Raw genomic sequence first — 21655 nt, forward strand, 5'->3', positions numbered from 1 at the left:
CAATGTCAGAACTCTAATTGTGGATCCTACAGAGTTTTGACAGATCACTTTTCGTTCAGACTAAACACCGCCCTCAGTCATGCTGTAATATGCTTGGCACAGTGTGCTTCTGCATGTCTAGAGAAAAACACATCTGATTAAATAGTCTGTAAATTATTCTATTAAAAGTGGATTGCACTTACCCCTGTTGCTGTTGTACCATCCCTTCCAGCTTGGGGGAAAAAAAGAAAAAGAACCTGCCTAAGAAAGGATTTCAGTTGGTAGATGTCAGGAATACATAGGGCATAGTCAGAGTTTAGCTAAATATGTAATTTAAGAAATAAGCTAGTTATCACTCAAACCAAAGGGGTCAGCTGAAGCATCCTTCAGCCCTACGCCCTGCATTGGTCTCCCTGTTCTTCAGAACTTCCCCTTATTTGCTGGATGTCATTGTCATATGTCGTACTAGCAGCCAGAGATGCAGATTCCACATACCAGTCCTGTGTGGGTCTGTTCTTTCTCACAACAGAGATACAGGAGCAAACGGAAGGGGTGGAAATAACTGGTCTGGGACATGTAATGAGGGTTGAACCGGAGGCTTAATTGCTGCTTCTGCTCTCACTAGGGCTCCTATTCATCCAGCTTTGCAAAACATGTCCTCTGTTTTTTTGCCAGAAGTTTTGGCCAGGATGAAAACTAATTTGGTCACTTGTGAAAAATTTCTAAATATCTGGCATCTGGGCCAGGCCCCTGACAAGAGGATGCTCCAGGTGGGTGACTGATGACTCCAGGCATTGCCTGAGCACAGAGTGCCTGGTGAACCCAACGCGGCTGTCTGCAGTCAAGGCTCCACTGGCCAATACATCCTGGACATACCAGGATAAATGCATATGCGCTGTGTGACCTATAAACTGGTATTTCTGTGGGGGAATTCCTAAACAGAAATACAGCCTTAATAATTCTTACATAGCAGTAATTTTAATGAATACAGTGACCACAACGCAAGAATCTGGATAGTCACATATCTGATATGGTATACTGCAACCAGCAAAGGGAACATGATCAAATAGGGCTTTAGACAGGAGATTTTAAACCCCCTCTGTGGCTAGAGCCAAATTCCATTAGTAATTTTAGTTCATGGGCCAAAGTTTATATTTAGGACTCCATGCACGCCTCAGGCAATACTTACATTGCCTGCAGCATCAAAACATTCAGCTCTAGGACAAGAGCATTGTCCCAAGTGGTTAAAATACCATAAACTAGACCTGAGAGTATCATTAGGCAAGCTAAAAAGATGATATTGTTGTGTTTATCTTTTAAGCAATACATCTTGGCTCTTTTTGTAGTTGAAGGTGGCCTAATCCTGTTTTAAAGCTTTTCTATCCTTCAACATTGAAGTTCTTTATTTATTGAAGACTTTTTTTCCCTCTCTGGATGCTAAAGTACTACGTTATGAGAAAACATCTTTAATGCTTTCAAGGCAGTTGTGAACTGAATGGAGATAGGAGGGGCAAGAGTTTGTTTTAAATGGAATATAAGCTGAGATAGACACAGAAAGGGAGCTGTTTATCCCTTGTCATGCTTACAGCACAGCTAGGAATTGAACACAAGTCTTTTGACCCCTATGTTTTGCAGCCAGAGCATTGAATGTGTAAAAAGAGGCAAAGGCAGCAGCCCCAGCTGGAAGAAGAAATTGGTAGGAAAAAACTACTCCTTTTTTTCCATGCTTTGACTGTGATTGAACCCTTGCAATGCTGGGATTTAATTTTCTCTGCTATTTGGGTGTGACTCATGGGGTGTTCCACCACAACCCAATTCCATGGCGTGCCCACCCAATGGGCAACGTTGACTAGAAGTAATTAAATGCCCTGGCATTGATTCAGGCATGCTCTGGGGTCGGGACTTCTGTTGGTTTGGGGGCAATGTTTGAGGGCAGAGGTATCAATTGGTCTCTGTTTCTCATAAAATCTGACACAAGCAGCTGCACCAGACTGATGAGCTCGCCAAGGAGCCAGACATTTAACATTGGTTATGTCAATCTTTGCAGCACGAGAGAGATGGGCTTTGTAGCTGTGTTTCCATAGCTCTTAAAGAACTGAACTATAGTCGTGGGTTCTGTATACGACCAGCTACTCCCTGTAAGGGCCATAATGTTGCGTGGGCTATCCTTACAGCTTCCATGCGCTGGCTACCATCTAATCTTGAGAGCTGGCAGTACAGATCCTTGTTCTGGCTATCAACCAGGTGTAACCAGCTTTGCCTCCTGGTGTGCTCTTGCCACCGTCTGGTCTACCTGCTAAATCAGTCCTTTAAAAGCCTTCCCCCTACTTTTCTTTTCTATGAGCCTTTGGACAGATAGGCGTCTGCTCAGGAAAATTGTATCAAGAAAGGTAATTCCAACCAAAGTGATTTTCAGCCTTAATGGCCCTATTCTGCCTTGTTCTTTTCCAGACCTTTCTCTTGGAAATTATTTAGGCTGCAGTAGTTAAAAATGACACCTTGCCCCCCAAGGTGTCTTTCCTTCGTACTCCTCTTCTGCACCCTATACATAATGACCTTGATTCAAAAATACACTATCTGTCTCCAAATGCATGGAACAGTCCTCAAAGAAATCCATCTTGATTCTTTACCAGGACAAATGCTAGATAAATCAGAAAGAAGTACATGGGTAAGTGCACCAAATTACTGTATAAATTTTTAAAGGTATATATTGCAATGGGAAGATCTTTCTCTCTGAAATGCTCCCTTAAGTCTCACCCGCACCAGCAAAAGAAGTACTTAGTTCAGAAGAAATATTCCCTGAGGAACCTGTGTTTTGTGGTTCTCCTGAAAAGCTGTAAAATATTAGTAAATGGTTAGTAGTCATAAGACTGATAGACAGTGTAGCTCTGGTGACATGCAAGATATTTAAATTTAATTTTCAAAATTCACATTTTCAGTAGAAATCTCTACATTTTATTGGGCAAAACCACTACCTTTTGTCTGCCTATTCTGCACATGGTAGATATGGTTCCCAGAACTCCTATCACCATTGATATGGACTGTTTAAAGAATAGACATAAATAAAGACAATAAAGGAGAGAATTTAGTTACTACTGCTACTTGTATTTAATTCCCTATGAATTACATCACTTGTTTATATTGCTGGGATCCACTTTTTTAAAAAAATCTTAATAAACACACACTTAAAATTTACAAAACCCAAGGAAATGCTAAATATAGAAGTAAATACCTGTATTGCTCTTGGTGTATAAAGAAATAGAGCAATTTTTTTAATCTGAATGACAAACTGTAGGTTTGGCTAAGCTACACTGGAGAACCATCTGGGACTAAGGCATTAACAAAGGATCAAATCCATGGAGTTTTTATAATCACTTGTCATTCAATAACTACTTGACCTGGACATGCAAATTATGGTGCATTTGCAAATACCCCTACAAATAATATAATGCTTACATTGGCAGATGTTACGTCTTTTATCGTGCTTTTGTGGGAAAGAACAGGCTAACTGCAGATGCCTGAACAGCATCCCATTCAAACCGCACTTCCAAACCCCACATTTTTTGTACAGGCAGCAGTTCCTCTGCTGCTTTCTTTGCAGTACAGTGGCCTCTACTTCCTGTCCAAACCTGTTGAGCAATACCGCGATGCAATTCCAAACAGCTGCTGTGGTCACCCTATGTCTGTACATCAGTAGCAAGTGAAATGATTTCTATATATAGTTTGCAAATCTGTTGGCAATGTTTGTAAAGCATGTGGAGATTCTTCCTGAGGGATAAGAGCAGTTACATGAAAGCAAGAGCATTAAGATCATCATTGTGTACAAAGCAGTTTATCTTTTTGGTGTGGCAGAAGCTGGCAGCAAGGAAATGGCCAGTCTGCAGAGATGCAGAGAAGCACTTGCTTTGAGCAAAACCCTGGCAGGAATAGTTTGTGCTGTCAAAGATAAGCAGGTTCATCTCACACTGTTATTACAGAACATGACATTGTACTGACACAAGATGATTAAAAAGTATTGGTTGTGTAGGAAGGGAAGAAAACTGGGAATGGGAATGTTGTTTATTCAGTAAAATTTATTTGTCCCCCTTGCCTTCCCCATTTCAGTGTGATCTGTGTAGGCAAAAGGGGCAATAAATCCCAAGTCTACTGCACCTTTGGCACCCAGCTGCACGCCTCTTTATATAATCAGAGACATTCAGGATCTGTGTACAAAGGACACCAGGTGCCTGTGCAATGTGAGCAGTGAGTTTTCATTCTTTTAATCAAAGCTTGAGGAATTCAGTATTCCAGAAATGTTATTTTCACCCAGCTGATTTTTTTTCCCCTGGTGCTTCCTGGCAGCCAGGTCAGTCTCTTGACTCCCCTTCCAAGATGCATCCTTATGCTTGTCTTGTCACCAGCACTATCACAGCCCATTCACTTCTTCACTCGCTATGACTTTTCTGTCTTCTTGATAAGTAAGGCAACCCAAACGTCTCTGCCACCAAAACATGTTAGATGAGTGTTTGCCCCATGGCTTGTTGGTATGTAGTGTTATGTGTAGACCTCTGGTTATGTCCCCAACAGCTGTTGGGAATGCTGTTTTCAAAACTAATCTGAGCAGTAAGGCAGCCCACATGCACATGTTTTTGAGTGAAAGCTGATCACTGTTTGTGGTGGGACGGAGTTGTTAAGCTACAATCTGGACCTGGAATCTGCTCTCCCAGCAGCCTGGGGTGTGCTACAGGGGGTCGGTGGGAAAAATCCATCTTTGAGTTAGGATGCTGAGTGCGATTCCCAAGCAGAGACTGATTTTGGATCAAGGTCATCTTTAAACGTACTCCAACTTTTGTTTCCCCAGCATGGAACAAGGGAAAGATCTTTTTTTCCCGTGTGACTCCCTGTTTACAGCATCACCAGGAGAGATGGACTGGACAACAGAATCATCTGGCACAGAGAAAAGCAGCTGGAAAATTGTTCCTTTGAATGCCTTCAGTGCATGCTTTATCCCGTTTGCTCTGCTGATACCACTGTTAAATGTAGGTGATGACACATCCTTTTCAGGAACAGTATGGTGTGCACAATTTTCACAAGTTACGCTGGTGTCCCGGGGGAAAGGGAAAGGGCCACAGCTTGTGCCATCAGTCTGCCTCGCCGTCCTGCCCAGCTGCCAGGTTCCTGACCCTTTGTCTCTCCGGGCTGGTTTGGACTCTGCGTTCAACTCGGGCCTGTACAAGCGGCATACAGAAGCCGAGGCGCACACACATGCATAGATAGATAGAGATATCTCTCGGCTGAGAGAGGTGGGAGGAGGAAGGCAGGCGACGGGGATGTGCGAGGAGGGGAGGACGGGGGGGTCCGTGAGCAGGCCGTGGAGGTGGTGAGGACGTCGAGGGCCTGTGCAGGAAGGGCAGGCGAGGGGGGCCTGCAGGGTAGGGGTGGACAAGGCAGAGCAGCATCCAGGAGGCAGGAAAGGGGAAGGCGGGAGAGCTCAGGGGCTGGTGCCTCCGGGTCTGTGTGAGGGGACAGCAGGAGGCAAGGAGCCGGCTGAGGAATGAGGGGTGCAGAAGCGGTGGGGGCGGCGGGAGCAAGCACGGCAGGCAGAAGGGCAGTGGGAGAGATGGGGGAAGCCCAGACGTGCTGTGGTGCATTGTTTTTAATGTGCTCTATGGCAATTGGACCTGTTCCTGCAGCGTGGGCCTGCAGCTCGGTACGAGCCAATGCATCTGCTGACAGGCTGTCCTCAGGAGCTGGGACTGAAATAGCCACAGTCCTGGGGCCAGCCATGTCCCGTGCCTGAAGACAAGGTTGTGCAGCCCTCTCCTTCCTTGCCTGTAGCTTTCCCTGCACTCACCAGAGTGGAAGTAAAGTTTCACCTGTGGGCATTGCTGTGCCTGGGGGTGAGTACTGCCTGTCAAGTGTTGCTCATGTCCCTTCAGCAGCAGGGCCAACCTGCCCAAAGTGTGGAAACCTGAGCAGCAGAGCAATGTTTCCCAGGCTGCTACTTGAAATAGTTAATTGCTTGGAAAGCAAAAAAGGACATATATGCACTTAGAAGGGTTTCCTCTTTTAAAACTGAGAAAATAGAATACCTGGGCTAGGCAAGACTGAAAATCTTGTCTGCAATCTGGCAGCCACCGAGTGGACTCCATCCCACTTGAAGCTGGGGGCCTGGGTGCCAAGTGTCCGCAATGGCAGTGAACCCTGCTCCTATAAAACCGGTGCTCCCAGTTCTCATTTTCTTTCCTCTTGGCCCAGGTCCTGAAGGGAAAAAACCTTTTAATAATTCTGTTGATTGAGTGATGAGTTTTCATGACCTATACATGACACGGTTTATTCCCTGCATACCAGGTTTCATCAGGGTGTTAGGGAGGTCATTTTGAGCTTTCTCTTAGAAGGTGGCAAAGCACTTCAGAGGATTCATCCTAAACAGCAGTCAATGCAGCCAGTGTAAACCTTCCCTCAAGTGTACTACGTATGGTTCACGCTCTGCTCTTCTGCCTTCTGGGTAGAAGCAAGTTGCCTGTGCCACTTCACTGGCTCAAGGTGTCTTCCTGAACTGTTTATAATGGTGTGATGGGGCATGTAGCCTGGGACGTACAACAGGATGCTCAAACTGCTGTTGTTTTACTTGTTTTTTGCAGAAATCCAAACATGTGTAGTGCCTGAGAAATGGGACTGTGGAACAAGAACAAAAGGTTTCAGACAGGAATGCTAACAGCAAGAAAACACAATCACTCCTGTCTTTACAGCCGAGTTCCTCTTGGAAGTTGGAACCTGTGATCTGAACTGTTGGAATGGTGGGCAGCTTCAGCAGTGGCTGGTGCCCACGAGAACTGAGCCCTGACCAGCTGAAGTGCTGCATAATGCGAAATACCCCCTTAAAAGGAATCCTAATCTCCAAATTAGTGGATGCTTTCAATCATAAGGTCTCTGTGCCTCTATTCTTTCTCCTCACAAAGGTGGTAATACCTTCGTGTCTCCTGAAAGGGCTGCTGGACAAATAAAGCCACTGGGAGTCTTGATATGCTGAAGAACAGGGGCAAAACAAAATGCTGAAAGGCCATTTACTGAATGTGCATGATCTCTCCTGTACACTGAGCAAGGTCCTGGGGACTCATGGATCTAAGATCAAAGTATATGATTACAGAATTATGGAATTAAGGACTGTGTTTCACTGCTTATGAACAGGCAAGGAAAAATACGCATACTTTCTGACCTGTGAGTACTTAGCTTTACAGTTTTGACATCCTTTTTGTGTGTGTAATTTGCCATGTGCTACAACCTTACTAATTTCATTTAAATTGTTCTAGAGAGTATTCATGGGTCTTCACCCCGGCCATCTCCCTATAAAAATGGGTCCTAAATCACCGTGATTGACATGTACAGGATCAGGAAAGGACCCCAGTTTCCCATAACCTCACCTAACTGTGCCAGTTTCCCCCCTGCTTCAGGGGAAACATTTAGAGTAAAATACCTTGTCCATCTTTAGTAACATCTTTAAATTCTCTCATCTCATGGCTAGAATGGACATCACTGACGTTTTATATATAGAAAAACATCACCACTGACCCAGTGCTGTATCATGCCTCAGCAAGGAATAGCATTGAAGGTAATCATGTTGCTGCCAACAACTGGACTAAATCTTCCTTTGGAATATTATTTTAGAAGTGAGTAATGCATGTTGCTTTTTGAAGTTCCTTTGAGTTTGAAAAATTTGGATTATACATAGAAAACTTTAAATAGACAATTCAGGAATCTGTATGTTTGTACTTTTTATTATGGACTCAGCCCAGGAAGATTCAGAGACATTTTGTGGTGTCTGAGGAGAAAAAGAAAAGCAGAAAGCTCAGAATTTTCTGGGAAATAGTATACTCGAATAGATTTAATTTTTAATAGCATGGTTTTGCTTTTAATATTGTACATATCTATGTTGCACATGTCAACGTTGTACTAATAATATGTAGCACATTTCTAAAAGCATTTCAGTTTCCATCAGCGTTTTCCAACAGAAAATCTGTTAAGTGCAAATTTTCTGACCAAGTCCATCTAAAAATGTTTGCAACAAAACATTGTCTGCAACAGTGCACCCAAGAAAGATAATTTCATTGTGCTGCTTCTCTGGTAACTCGAATGATAACGAAGTAAACCATTGTCCTAGACATAATGAAGAAATAAAATTGCTTGGATTTCTGATCTATTCATTTAATTAATGCCAATGTCAGCATTCACAATGCAAAGTTAAAAGAAAAAAGGTATTTATTATTTTTTCCTGCTGTTTCACATTGTATGTAATTTGGCCTAAGCATCATTTCTGCAAGTGCAGCTCAAAGAGTGAGCAGAACTTCTACTGACCCACTGACTTGTCTAGTCACAGGTAACCCATCACAGTATCTTATACCATGAAAGTAACACTCTTAGGTCCATAAGCCAAACTGTTTTGCATCTTCCTCCTCTTTATTTTATGCAAATATTTGGTCAATGTAAATGACCTGAAAATATTTATTTTATTTTAAGATGCACATTATTCTTTAGTCTGCTTTATTAATGTATTTCGTGTATTAGGGAAGACTAAAATTGTAAACTTTCATTCCATTTCTTGAGCGAGCTAAACTGCATGAAATTCATATAGAAAAATGATCAAAGGAAAAGTGTAATTTCTTTAGCAAGTCTGTTTATGAAAATCATGCTCGATCTCCTCTCTCCATTGCCAGTAAAGCAATATGCTTAATAATAAAACTAAATGAGCTATTTGGCTAAAAATCATACATCAGTTCTCGTGTCCAATCCATACTAACCTAAAAGAGATGATGTTGGACAAGAACAGTACTTCAAATTATTTTAATTTCTATTTCCATTACATACTGTCTTGACTATCTAAAAATAAACCTGTGTGTTATCATTTAATAAGGTTGATTTATAGTATTATAGATGTGCTCCTACTTCCCTGTACCAAAACCAACCTTCTCTCTCTCTCCGTCTCCCCGCACCACCACCGCCCCCCCAAGCCTGCAGATATTGCTGGCCTGCATGTTTCAGAAAACATAGGTAGTTTACCATCATTCACTGCTAATAGAGAAAAGAAAAAGACAATGTGAAGTTCAAGCTTTCATTCCGTATTTTCTTACATTGGAAGAGACATGTCTATAAAAATAATATCGGAATAATAGATCATTTATTAGTGGACATGATAATGTAGATATACACTTAAAATCAAGAATTGAAGGGCACTCTCCAGCTGCACACCAGTCAGCTACAGCAAGCGATAAGCATCAATTAAAATAGCCACTAGGGGCCTTCATTTGCTAGGGGCTGTCAAGTGATGGAGACAGAGTTGGGGTCTGCCCACCCAGGGCCGGCTGCCCCTAAACCTCTGGGGTCCCTGCTCACTCCTTCAGCGAAGCACAATTCTCCACGTGAAAAAAAAAAAAAAAAAAGATCACAGGAACTCCAAATGGACATGTCAAGATGATTCTCCCTCTGATCATCCTCAAAAAAACAGGGGAATTAATAAATAATCCAGTTATGTGATTTGTTATAGGCAAGGCATGACATTGCGGGCGTGCTGCTCCCCACAGGTGCTGGCATGCCGACCTCTTTCCCTCAGGCTGCAAACACCTTGGAAAAATAACAGCGTGGTTCCACTAGAAAACCGTGAAAATGAGAGGAAGTCTGCTGAGCAGCAGCAAGGGTGTTTTATTTCCAGCCCCTGTGGCAGCTCAGGATTAAATGGGTTTTCATTGTTCTTTCTCCACTGCAGTTTGGACACACAGTCGGTGTAAATGTGCCCGGGGTTTTACTTGCTGCTGCCCTCCCCTCTGCGAGGCTGGTATTCTCCTGCTAGCCGCCTGCTCTAAATATGGCCACGGCCAGTGTGTCAATAATCCCCCTCTTTAAGGGACCTGCAAACACTAGTGTTGGGACATTCTTGCTGTTCAGATGTCTAGCTGACGTCTGATGCTTAAAACGGAGCATGCTTTCATCCCTTCGTGCATTGTCGTAAGCCCCCGATGATTACTCTTAAAAGGGTGCCTCTGCTACGCAGGGAAACAGTTGCTGACCAAACGAGACACAGCTTGCTTGCTTCAGCCTTCTTGAATGCCTGGTCACTTCAGCTTTGTACCAGCCTGACCAAGCAGGACCATGTCTACCTTTGGCTACAGAAGAGAGCTCAGTAAATATGAGGACATTGATGAAGATGAGCTCCTCGCTTCTCTCACTGAAGAGGAGCTGAAGGAGCTGGAGCGGGAGCTGGAGGACATAGAGCCCGACCGTAACCTTCCAGTGGGACAACGGCAGAAGAGCCTGACAGAGAAAACACCGACAGGGACTTTCAGCAGAGAAGCACTGATGGCCTATTGGGAGAGGGAGACCAGAAAACTCTTAGAAAAAGAGAGACTGGGTGCGTGTGACAAGGTAAGACACTGAGGCACTTGCTGTTTCCTGGAAATATTTGGGGTTGTTCTTCCCTGCCATGGTCTCACTGTTCCATTTTCTTTCAGTCTCTTGTACTATTTTTAAGAGCATTGCTAGCCACACTTTTGTGCCTGCTAAAGCACCACCTATCAGCTCAGAGAGTTTTTGCTCATCTGAAGGTTCCCTAAATGCTCTGTTGAGAACAGAAGAAAGTTCTCTAAAAACTTATCACTAGTGATTAAAATAGGAAGAATTTAAAGGGCGTGTTAGAAATTATTGCCAGGTAGCGATGTGGACTTTTGGGTAACATTTGATTTTGTTTAAAAGCTAAAAAAATTGCTTTTTCCTTTCCTACAAAAAATCGGTATTGACTGCTGAGAAGCATGTCAGGAGGACAGTTTTGAATACATCTTATGTCAGAAGTCAAGTAAGTGGCCGCCAGGCTTCATGCTCGCTGGAAGGAAGCTGCACTGCAGTCAGCAGCTAATGTTGCTTTGTTCCTGCTGCGGATCCTTGGCACAGCTCAGGAGTCTTCTGGCAACTGTTGTCAGAGGATAGCTGGAAGTTACTTAAAAAATGGCCTGGGGCAGAGTCATCTGCTAAACCATTTTACCGGTATTCCCCCAAAAAACAACCAATACTGCTTGTTAGGCAAGTCGCCCCCCAGAATAAAAATATTAATAATAAAAGCCAGTCCCCAAACTGCAAATGAACAGTATAGCTGGGTAGGAGTGAAGGGCTCAGTCCTAGCAGGCGATGAGCACTCTCAGTCTAACCTAACGTCCCTGTCGGCATCCCCCGGGCCCGTGCTAGAAGAATCTGTGAAACTGAGGTCTATCGAAAAGCAACTTCTGTTTTCACATTGGCTCCATGTAATTTCAAAGCGAAGTGGGGATTTGGGGAAGTGAGTAGCTTTTTTATGTTTAAGCACTGCTTCGTGCCAAGCTCTGACTCTGTTTATAAGGACACCTTTTCCCATGTTTAAGTAGAAAATAATACAACAAAGGTAAAGACAGCAAAACTGGGCAGAGAACTTCTAACAGCCTTGATTCAGGACCTCAGTTCATTTGCAAGGAAATAATTGCAGTTTGTACATTAGATAAAATATTATCCTAGAGATAAATCACCTGGATTAAATTAGCCTACAATAATAATATCCAGGATTTCTTTACACATAAGTGTTCTCTCCTGCTCCTGAATGGTAGTGTACTGTCTTTGCAGGCAAGTGCGGAGACCACTAGCTGTCATCAGACAATTAGTATCAGCTTGCAGACATTGACTTCAGTCCCTGTTCTTCAAATCATAGGGAGGCAATGGCAAGATTAATGTTTATTTCCAGCTGAGCCTGGAACTCGAAACCTGGACAGTTGCAAAAAACCTTCTGAACAGGTCTACTTCAGTGTCTTACATAGTGGCAGGATTCTTTTTTTGCTCTTTCCATGTCTATACAGCATTAACGATGGGTACTGGCTAAACTAGCCGGTGCTAGCAAAAGCCTCTATACTTTTTGATCTGAGAAGAAATTTGCTAAATGTGTGAGTAAATATGAAAATGTTTACATGCTGGTGTAGAAGGCACAAAGTCTGACTCCACTGAAGGCAGCAAGAAAGCTCATTCTGAGTTTCTTGAGAGCAGTTTTCTTCTTCCCCTCAATGCTCTGAAAGTTAGACACCTTATCTAAGATGGTTATTTGTGCTCCTTCTATAGTTAGAGGTGAGAGATCAGCCCCTCCAGAAGGCAAACATCCTGCAGATAGCCTTTTAGGGTGAGCGACTTGCCCTTCAGCGATATTTACCTCTCTGCATTGACTATTTTATCCTAACTTTTCATCGAGTTAGTACTACGAAGTAAGATGAAGCCTTGCAGGCTGCCTGCAGCAGTCCTGTACTGAACGATGCCTCTATGGATCTGCAAAGAGAAGAGTACTTGATTTCAAACTTACTGGGCAGATTGTTGTGACACCATATGATGTAATGTGACAGGAAACTAAATTCCCTCTTTGACCCCAGAAATGCCGCTCAGAAAAATGTCAAGTGGTTTTTTTTTTGTTGATCTAGCGTCATCAAGCATATTAGCAGTCCATTTAGATGCACCAACTTCTGCTCATCTGCAGCTGTGTGGAAGGCTGTAATATGTATTCCTGGGCAGATAAAAGCGTAGCCATGAAGATGGGTTCCTGGATGCCTGGTGTTTTCAGCTTTTATAAGTCTGAATATATGTATAGAAACTACGGATATAAATCTTAGTCCTATAATAAACCTGGCTTAAACACAGCGCTGTTTCTGTATGTAGCACAGCATCTCTCAGTGTGAGGGCCTTCCTGCACCTGATCCACAGGAGAAGCAATGGGGCCAGACCCTGCAAGACCTCCACGTGCAGGTCAATAGGGCCAGACCCTGCAAGACCTGCAGGTGCTGCAAGCTCAGGCATGACAGGCTGGAACAGCTTGAGGTCCTGTTTCATTAGAGTCACGCTTCTGCAAACATTACCATTACTGTCTGTTGTGCATGTGTCACAACGCAGAAATCTGTTTAGGATTGGGAAACAATACCATGCAATCTGTCATTACTATTATTTTAACATTTCCCTGCATTTTTAGAGCCGGATAATTAAGCAAACCTAAAACTGCACAAGTTTTCTAAAAATGGGCTGTCATGTTAACAGCACTTTCGTTTTCCAGAAGCACAAAACAGAATCACTGTGTCTCTGCAGACTGTACTTACTTTGTGAAATACCCTCTAGTATTTTACAGAGACTTGTCGTGCTTTAACCCCGGCCGGCCGGCAACCAAGCACTACACAGCTGCTTGCCTACTCCCTCTCACCCAGAGGGATGAGGAGGACAATCAGAAAGGAATGTGAAACTCAGGGGTTGAGATAAGAACAATGTAATATGTAAAGCAAAAGCTGTGCACACAAGCAAAGCAAAGCAAAACAAGGAATTCATCCCCACTTCCCACGGGCAGGCAGGTGTTCAGCCATCCCCAGGACAGCCGGACTGCATCACATTAACAGTTACCTGGGAAGACAAACGCCATAGTGCCAGATGTCCCCCCCTTCCTTCTTCTTCCCCCAGTTTATATACTCAGCATGCCGTCATATGGTATGGAATACCTCTTTGGCCAGTTTGGGTCACCTGCCCTGGCTGTGTCCCTCCCAGTTTCCCGTGACCCTCCAGCCCTCCTGCTGGCAGGGCCCAAGAAACTGGAAAGTCCTTGACTTGGTATAAACATTACCTAAAACACACGCTAAAACCATCAGTGTGCTATCAACATGGTTCTCACACCAAATCCAAACCACAGCCCCGCACCAGCTACTAAGAAAATTAACTCTATCCCAGCTGAAAACAGGACAAGACTAAAATATGAATGTTGCTAAAGTCGTGCATACAGACCAATTATAATTCATCCAAAATTTTATAAACATTTGCAAATGTAAATAAAAAGGCATACCCTATGGCTTGTCCAGTAGACAAAACAGGACATATTTTTGGGCAAGAGGTTTAAGGTTGGTCATAGCATATAGGTTCAGTCGGGGCCCATACAACACTGCCGTGCTTCTGGAGTCCTCCAGGTAGAAGTGGGCTTTCCTGCGTGCAGACCTTTTGCAACTCCTGCGCAGAGAATTGTCTCTGCCACCGTGACTGCTAAGGGCGCCAGGCAGAGCTTTCAGAAGTGGTTCTAAATTTGCTTTCTTGGTGCCCACCAGACACACTAAAATAACTTTGGGGTTTAGAAAAACAATCAGTTTACTCTGTAGGCAATTAATTATAACAAGTTACAGTATGGCAGCTGCCCTATGACAGCTGTCAGTGAGCACAGTCTTCGCTCTTGGCAAACATGGAGAAATTCAGGGATTATTGTCATGTGATTAATTGTTACCTGTGGGAATGTACCTGAATATTTTCTTCACAAATAGCTTCTAAGTGTGTATAGCCCATCCAGAGTCTTTTCAAGATGACTCCTGTAATTCTGCATTATTTTGCATGTCTGTATGCATGTTTACATGTGCAGACACTATTTGCATTCTAAATCGTGGTAGTCTTTAGCCATTTTAGATGTGCTAACATATGCAACGCCCGAGCATTGACAAAGACATCTCATACTTATGAAATTAAGATACTTGTTGCTCATAGCACGTGTCCATTCTGAAACTGCAGTCTTGTTTTTCTTCTGGCAAGGATCCAAATAATATCCCCTTGTGGACATGCTAACACATAGAAACCGTGAAGTATGTCCATGTTGCAATGTCTTGTATCAAATTTTCTCTTGGCAGAATTCACTGATGTCAGTAAAACTGTTCCAATTTATGCTCAGCATTTTTCTCCTAAAGAGTGTGAAATAAGTAATGTTAAAAAGGTGTTAGGTGCTGAAGCATTTTCTGTTCTCCTAACTGTTTCTGGGGATTTAGTTTTAGCTTTCAACATTAACTTACATAGTTTCAAGATAATTGTTTTTGTGCAAAAAGGCAGTAGCTACATTACTGCAATCGTGTTTAACACCCACACCTACATTCCTGTTCAGGATTCTGAGCAAGAAGACGACAATTCAGAAGACATTCAAGAAGAGTATTTCACAGAAAGCAATAGCGAAGTGTCTGAGGAGGCATATACTGAAGAGGATGATGAAGAAGAAGAAGAAGATGAAGAGGAGGATGAAGATGAGAGTGAGGATGAGGAAGAGCAAAATGGTGCAGCTGGTGAAAGACCTGAGGATGGCAGGAGTTCTGACCACATCAGACGCAAAAAGTGTAACAGCGCAAAGGACAATGAAGACTTACTCAATGGTCATGATGAAAAAGACACCGACAATCTGAGCTTAAAAAGCAGTGCCATCCACCCTTGTGGAAATCCAACAGTTATTGAGGATGCTTTGGAAAAAGTTAGGAACAACGACCCTGACACCACAGAGGTCAATCTGAACAACATTGAAAACATCACTTCACAGATGCTTATACAATTTTCTCAAGCCCTAAGGGACAACACAGTGGTTAAGTCATTCAGCTTGGCTAACACGCATGCTGATGACAACGTTGCAATAGCTATTGCTGGTATGTTAAAGGTAAATCAGCATATAACTAGTCTGAATATCGAGTCAAATTTTATCACAGGCAAAGGAGTGCTGGCCATCATGAGAGCTTTGCAGAATAACAAGGTTCTAACAGAACTGCGATTCCACAATCAAAGGCACATCATGGGCAGCCAGGTGGAAATGGACATAGTTAAACTGTTGAAAGAGAACACGACTCTGGTCAAGCTTGGATACCACTTTGACCTTGCTGGCCCAAGAATGACCATGACAAGTATCCTGACAAGAAATATGGATAAACAAAGACAAAAGCGTATGCAGGAGCAGCGGCAGCAAGACTCTGGTTGTGACGGAGCCATCAATCCAAAGACAAAAGTTTTGCAGAAGGGGACGCCTCGATCCTCCCCTTATGTGTCACCCAAGAGCTCACCATGGTCCTCTCCAAAACTCCCTAAGAAAGTGCCACCAGTGAAAAGTCAGCCTCCTGTACCCCCACCTCCCCCTCCACCCCCACCTCCTCCTCCTCCTCCTCCTCCCCCGGTTATTCCAGAGAAGAAGGCACCAACCAGGAATATAGCTGAAGTCATCAAAGAGCAAGAAAGCTCAAAAAAAGCCTTACAGAATGGACAGAAAAAGAAAAAAGGCAAAAAAAGCAAAAAACATGAGAACAGCATATTGAAAGAAATTAAAGATTCTTTAAAATCAGTTTCAGACAGAAAATCAGAGGAAGGTTCACGACCCTCCACCCGTCCTTCCACCCCACAAAGATCTCTCCATGACAACCTTATGGAAGCAATTCGGGCAAGCAGCATAAAGCAATTAAGGCGGGTAAGTAAGAGATCCTATTTCAGTAACTGATTGTGGCTCAGGTATAGCACAAGCTCAATTAATTTTAGTACATATATATAAAATAAAATATTCTTAGAAATGTGAGCATAAGAAAGCACTTGGGAGGAGGCTTTTCTCTGATTAGGCTTTTCTTAGCACAGATTTATGTTTGGGTGATTTTTACAGAAAGTGGGGTACTTTCCCAGGTTCAAGCTTGTTACAGGAGGTGGTGCATAGCACAGGGCTCTTGGGAGTGTGTCTCTGGTAGGAATTTTGTCATTTAGACTGTACAGCAAATGTAATGGACACCCTCCCCACCCCCATTTCATAGGTGGAGGTACCAGAAGCCCTTCGGTGAAAGCCTGGATGACAGAAGAGGCAGAGCACTGCAGTGGTCGAGGGGACACTACTCATCCATTCACTGGTGGCAACACAGAGTGTCCAGCAAGCTGCTTCCAAAGTACACTCTTAGATTCAAACCATTTCTATTTTATTTCAAAGAAATAAACCCACTAAATATGAAACAATGCTTTAGGGATACATTCGCCTTGTAATCTGTAAATATGGAAATACTTTTTCTTTTTTATTTAATGAGATTTCTATTGAGAAATTGCTGTTTATTTAGATATTCTTTTCAATATCTGATTGCACATCACTGGACAACTTCTTCACACTGAAATGCAATAGTTTACCAACCTGTGGTTTCTTCTTTTTTCCATGAATTTACAATAAATGTGGTTTGAAGCTTTCAAGCAGACACATAGTCCTGTGTTTCTGTGAGTGAATGCCTACCAGATGTTTGCATTAAGTTCATGAGCATTAGGGAAGCCTCCTGAGATCTTTCTCAGCTGTACCCATCAAGCCTGCTTGGAGGATAGCACCAGGGCCTATATGTTAATGAATATGTTTCATACTGACACGGGAAAAAAATGGTTTGTAAAGCTGTATGCAACTAGAGTTAAGCTGTGGGCTGTCAGGTCATCGGTGTGGTGTACCAGGCCCTAAATCTTGATCTAACAGAAGGGGAAGTGGGTGACGAATAGAGCTGCAGTTCATATTGACTTAAAGGTTAAAAATTAATGTAGATATTTTAAGGTTGCAGCAGAATTATTCAATTATCCATTCAGTACAAGTGCACATGGCTGTATCTGGGCAGAACTAACTCCAGTGCAGACATGCAGTCAGAGAAACTTGAAAAGCAATCTAGCATTCGGGTGGAAAAACTTTCATATGATATCAGGTGAACAACAAGCAGAGTGTGAACTGTCAATATGGTATGGTGGAAGCCAAGCCAGTATCATTTGGAGATGCACGGCTGGACGTATCACATCACAGGCGATGGCATGAATAGCCCTTCTTCATGTAGTACTAGACATCTCCCTCCGTCATCGTTGTGGTTCTGGGTGCTTCAGCTAGTGTGAAGGTAGCGATAACATGAAGAAAACTGAGCAGTGGCCAAAATGTTGAAAGGCAAGAGGATATACATGTTTAGAAGCACTACTATTAACTAGTTTGCTCATTTCAACAATAAATATAGGAATTAGTATTTCTTTGACATAAAACTACACCAAAGTTATTACTTAAGAGTACCCAGCATTGCAGTGGTACTGAAAAAATACAGGTAAGCGTCTATCTAGAAATATCAATGAGACAGATTTCCCCAGAAACAGGAACAAATTACTGGAGGGAAGTCAAGCATAATGGAGGGGGGATCCATTAGTGAGTTGTCATGAATGTTACTATTACAGCAAGAAAACGGTGAAGATATCTTTTTGCTTTTGTATTTATTAACTAGAACATACCAAAAGCAATGTACAACTAATTGAAACACTTTCTAACATTCTTCCTCTTGCCTCAGGATCACAGCAACTCTTGAGTATTTCTAGACCCAGTATCACAGGAAATATGGTACGTACCATTAGTCTTTAGCTGCCTTTATAACTGCGTAGGCTCCCATAGCCTAAAAATCAACCTATGGTTGATCTCCCATGACCAAATGGAAGTTGGAGCTTGGGATCTTCTGAGGATGGAAGCAATGGTGGAATGCAGACCATAGTCAGGAGTAGACCTATGACCCCAGACCTTGTGTGCAGCAGCTTTGTGAAGGATGCGAAACAGCAAAATGTTTAATCAAATGCCAGAAGCAGCTAAACAGCTGCAAGGGGGAGTAAAAGATAGGGAGGGAACTCAGAGAAGGCACAATGGAGAGGATTTGGAGGAAGACAAGACAATGTTTAAAAAACCAAACCGAAACATTTAAGGAAAGAGGGAGAATGAGAGGTGAGGAAACTGCCTCTATGGGATGTGAAAACTGATATAGGAAAAGGTGACAGAGAAGAAAATGAATACTGAAAAGTGGCAGATGGTGGAAGAGAAGAAAAGAATGTGGAAGAAGGAAAAAGCTAGATAGAAGAAAAAAGGAAAGTAAAATTCAATTTTCAGGTTGGTAAGACCTGTTGTAGTTGCTCTTTTGCAGAAGAGAAGGGCGATGGGCATGGCCCTTGCGAAGGCTTGGCCAGAGCTGCTGACTGCGGTTGCTGACAAGTGGCTCGTCAGTCCGTTCTGGTGTGAGGCCTGCTCTGACGATGGACATTAGTATTTCAGCGAAGATGTAAACTCACGGAAGGAGCGGCCACATGTGGTTATTTAAGCTCCTGCGGTGCACTTCCTTACGAAGTGTCAGTCCTGTGCCTTAGCCAAAGTCTAATCTGGGTAATTGCCTTCTGCCTACATAAATTTCACAGCAGTTTCACTTGGAGGCATTTCAAGGCGCGTCTCCTATTTGCAGAGCCGCGAGGCAGAGCCCCCGGTAACACCTTGTTAAGGTTGTGATGTCCTGCTGAAGGGAAAGTCAGCCCCCTTCCTTCCTCAGGTGGGTGTCAGCCCTGCTGCTGATGGTGCTGAGTTCCCTCACGGATGCTTCCAAGGAGCAATCTGTTTTCCTTTCAAATTAGCAGGCGAGCACCATGTGACAAGGGTCCAAAACCCTTCTGGGAGGTACTGTGCCGCCTTCCCAGACTGGAAGATGGTTTAGCAGGAACCAGGAGGTGCCAAGTCGTGTTCCTGCCTGGGGAACAAACACCTCGCAGCTGGGCACTTCCCCTTGGGGCCCCAGCCCTGCCTGTAAGTGCAGTTCAGTTTCTGAACCCTTCCCTTGAGCCACAGAGAGGTAAATCATTTTCTTTGAAGGCCTTGTTTGCCCTGTGAGGTGGCCCCGGGTCACCTCCTGCACATCCAGCACTATACTCCCATCAGAGCTAGACACAGTGTCTGGACGAGAGAGCCCTGGGATGCAGGTATGCTCCTTGTTTGGACTTGTAGGTCTCCCTGCAGCAGGTGGCCATCTGCGTTCTCTCAAAGACAGTCAGAGAAACAAACACAGCAAAATCTGTCAAAATGAATTGGTCAGCAATAAAAGAGCTGCGAAGTAACCAAGTGCTTGCTGTCACTGAGGAGGTAAAAGGACAGGAGAAGGCAATGGGTTATATTGTCTTTAGGAACAAAGAAAGTACCCTTAGAACATTATTTATCTCCTCATGAGTTGCAGAAATAACCAGCCCAGTGAAGAGCAGAAATACCGTAGCTTCCCGAGGAAGAAAAAAAGCAAAACCTGGGTCCCCTATTTACACTGAGCCAAGTCTCTCCCATGAGTGTTCCCCCAAATTCAGGCTGGGGAGCGGGAGGGGAGAGCTGGGTACTGCACAGAGCACAGCACACTGTGGTTGAGACTGACATGGGGTCCTCCCACCACCCCACAGCCACCCTGCCCCATGCTGCTGTGGTGCCACTGCAGTGGTGACTTGCCACCCAGCTGCACCGGGCAAGGGCTGCAGCCTGGTGTGGTGGCCGGAGGCTGTGCCACCTTGCAAAGCCCTGCGCTCTGGGTCATCCAACAGGGGGGCAGCGCCTTCATGCTTTGGCCCTTCCATAACGTGTACCCATGTGAACATCCATGCCATATAAAGTGGTACGAGAGAGCTGGCTTACGGGAGCACCAGAAATATCAGAGCCTGACTGTTACCTGTAATTCCAGGAGCTGGCTTTTTAGTTTGTGCCTCGTCACCTAGGGAAATGTCTGAGCTTATTGAAAGAAAACGACCTCATAAAAGGCTGAGAGATTTTATTTCCATGTCTTCTGGAAGTTTCCTGCCTCCTGCCAAGTCACCTGTTAGACTAGTTCTGGGCAGTGACCCACGCTGCTCGGCCGCTGGGGTGTTAGCTGGGGGCAGAGGTGCTGGTCTGGCAGCCCTGCCAGAGATGCTTGCTTCCCACCAAACAGGGCAGGTGGCCAGTGAGGCTCCTTCCAGGCGAAGCCACATCCATTTCTGGAGCCCAAGCCTGCGCTGCACGCAGCTGGTAACCAGAGGAGCCGGTGCAGCGCAGTCTCGGCGTGGTGTGGGGCAGAAATGGATGTCCCGGGGCACGGGAGGCAGTAAGGTGGAGGGGAGTATGGCCAAGGCCTCTCCCCTGCCCACACACTAGCACAGCACCGGTGCAGCCCTCCCAGCGCAGAAGAAAAGCTGTGAGTATTCAAGACTTCCATGCCATTACTCAAACAGTTCCCTCGGAAGTTCATCAAAACTATGGAAGTAATGATTAAGGCAGAGCAGGTCCACAACGAAAATAGAGAAGACTTCTCTGTGGGTTGTTTAGAGAGTGACACGTAACTACCATGAGGTAGCCACGAAGGGGGTACCTGCAATGCCTGGGTGTAAGGGGAGAGGTAGCTCCAGGAATTGTTCCTGAGTGCAGGCTCAAGTGAAACAGCATTTGGAAGAGTGTGTACCATTCCAGTAAGTAACAGCCAGGAAAAATTTTGAATCGGAAGAGGGGAAGAAAATGGCTAGGATAACTGGGGAACTGGAGAGGCTGGCCTATGAGAGAGATGAGAACAGGTGGTGGGATCAGTCTAGCCAAACAAAAGCTCAAAAGGATTTCAGCTCATGTCTATAAATACTGCAAAGGGGAAAGAGCTACAGGGCACTGTTAACAGTAGGAAAAAAAAAAAAAGAAAGGACAGACACCGTGCATGATTGCACTTGGATGAAAAATTAGAAGATATTTCCTAACTCAGAACAAGAAAGTTCTTGGAACAGCATTCTCATTAAAAAGGAATGGGCAAATTCACCAACTGTCTCTTAAAAGTGCAAGAAGCTTATGAAAAGGATCGTATGGTGTGGTACTTTCAGCAGCAGAAGCCTGAAACTGCTAACACAGAAGCTCCTGCCATTATTATACTAATGCTCTTAGATGTGAAAACACCACAGGATCTGCAAGTTGGAACAATATCGAAAGTTGTAAAAAATTCCTACATTTTTTTTTTTCAAATCTATTCAAATCAGATGTAACTTTAGAAAAAAACTATCACATGGAAGCCAAAGCCTTATGCTAGATGCTGGCTTAACACTCCCTATGCTTGATACCAAC

The 21655-nt window shown here is 43.9% G+C and overlaps 1 protein-coding gene across 2 annotated transcripts; it reads left to right on the top strand.

Annotated features, from left to right (window-relative positions):
- Positions 1-1629: 1629 nt before the first annotated feature.
- Positions 1630-21242, top strand: LMOD2 (leiomodin 2). 2 transcript variants are annotated; one of them, XM_080393950.1, is made up of 4 exons: positions 1630-4997; positions 5652-10374; positions 14897-16228; positions 16560-21242. In XM_080393950.1, exons 2-4 carry the CDS (start codon positions 10102-10104, stop codon positions 16584-16586), a joined length of 1632 nt encoding a protein of 543 aa, XP_080250076.1. In that variant the 5' UTR covers positions 1630-4997; positions 5652-10101; the 3' UTR covers positions 16587-21242. The 2 variants fall into 2 exon arrangements, with proteins under 2 accessions (XP_080250076.1, XP_080250075.1); XM_080393949.1 differs by lacking the exons at positions 1630-4997; positions 5652-10374 and having other exon boundaries at positions 10395-16228.
- The last annotated feature ends 413 nt before the right edge of the window (positions 21243-21655 follow it).

This window comes from Falco punctatus (assembly GCF_963210335.1).
Source record: "Falco punctatus genome assembly, chromosome: 6".
In the NCBI taxonomy this organism is placed as follows: domain Eukaryota; kingdom Metazoa; phylum Chordata; class Aves; order Falconiformes; family Falconidae; genus Falco; species Falco punctatus.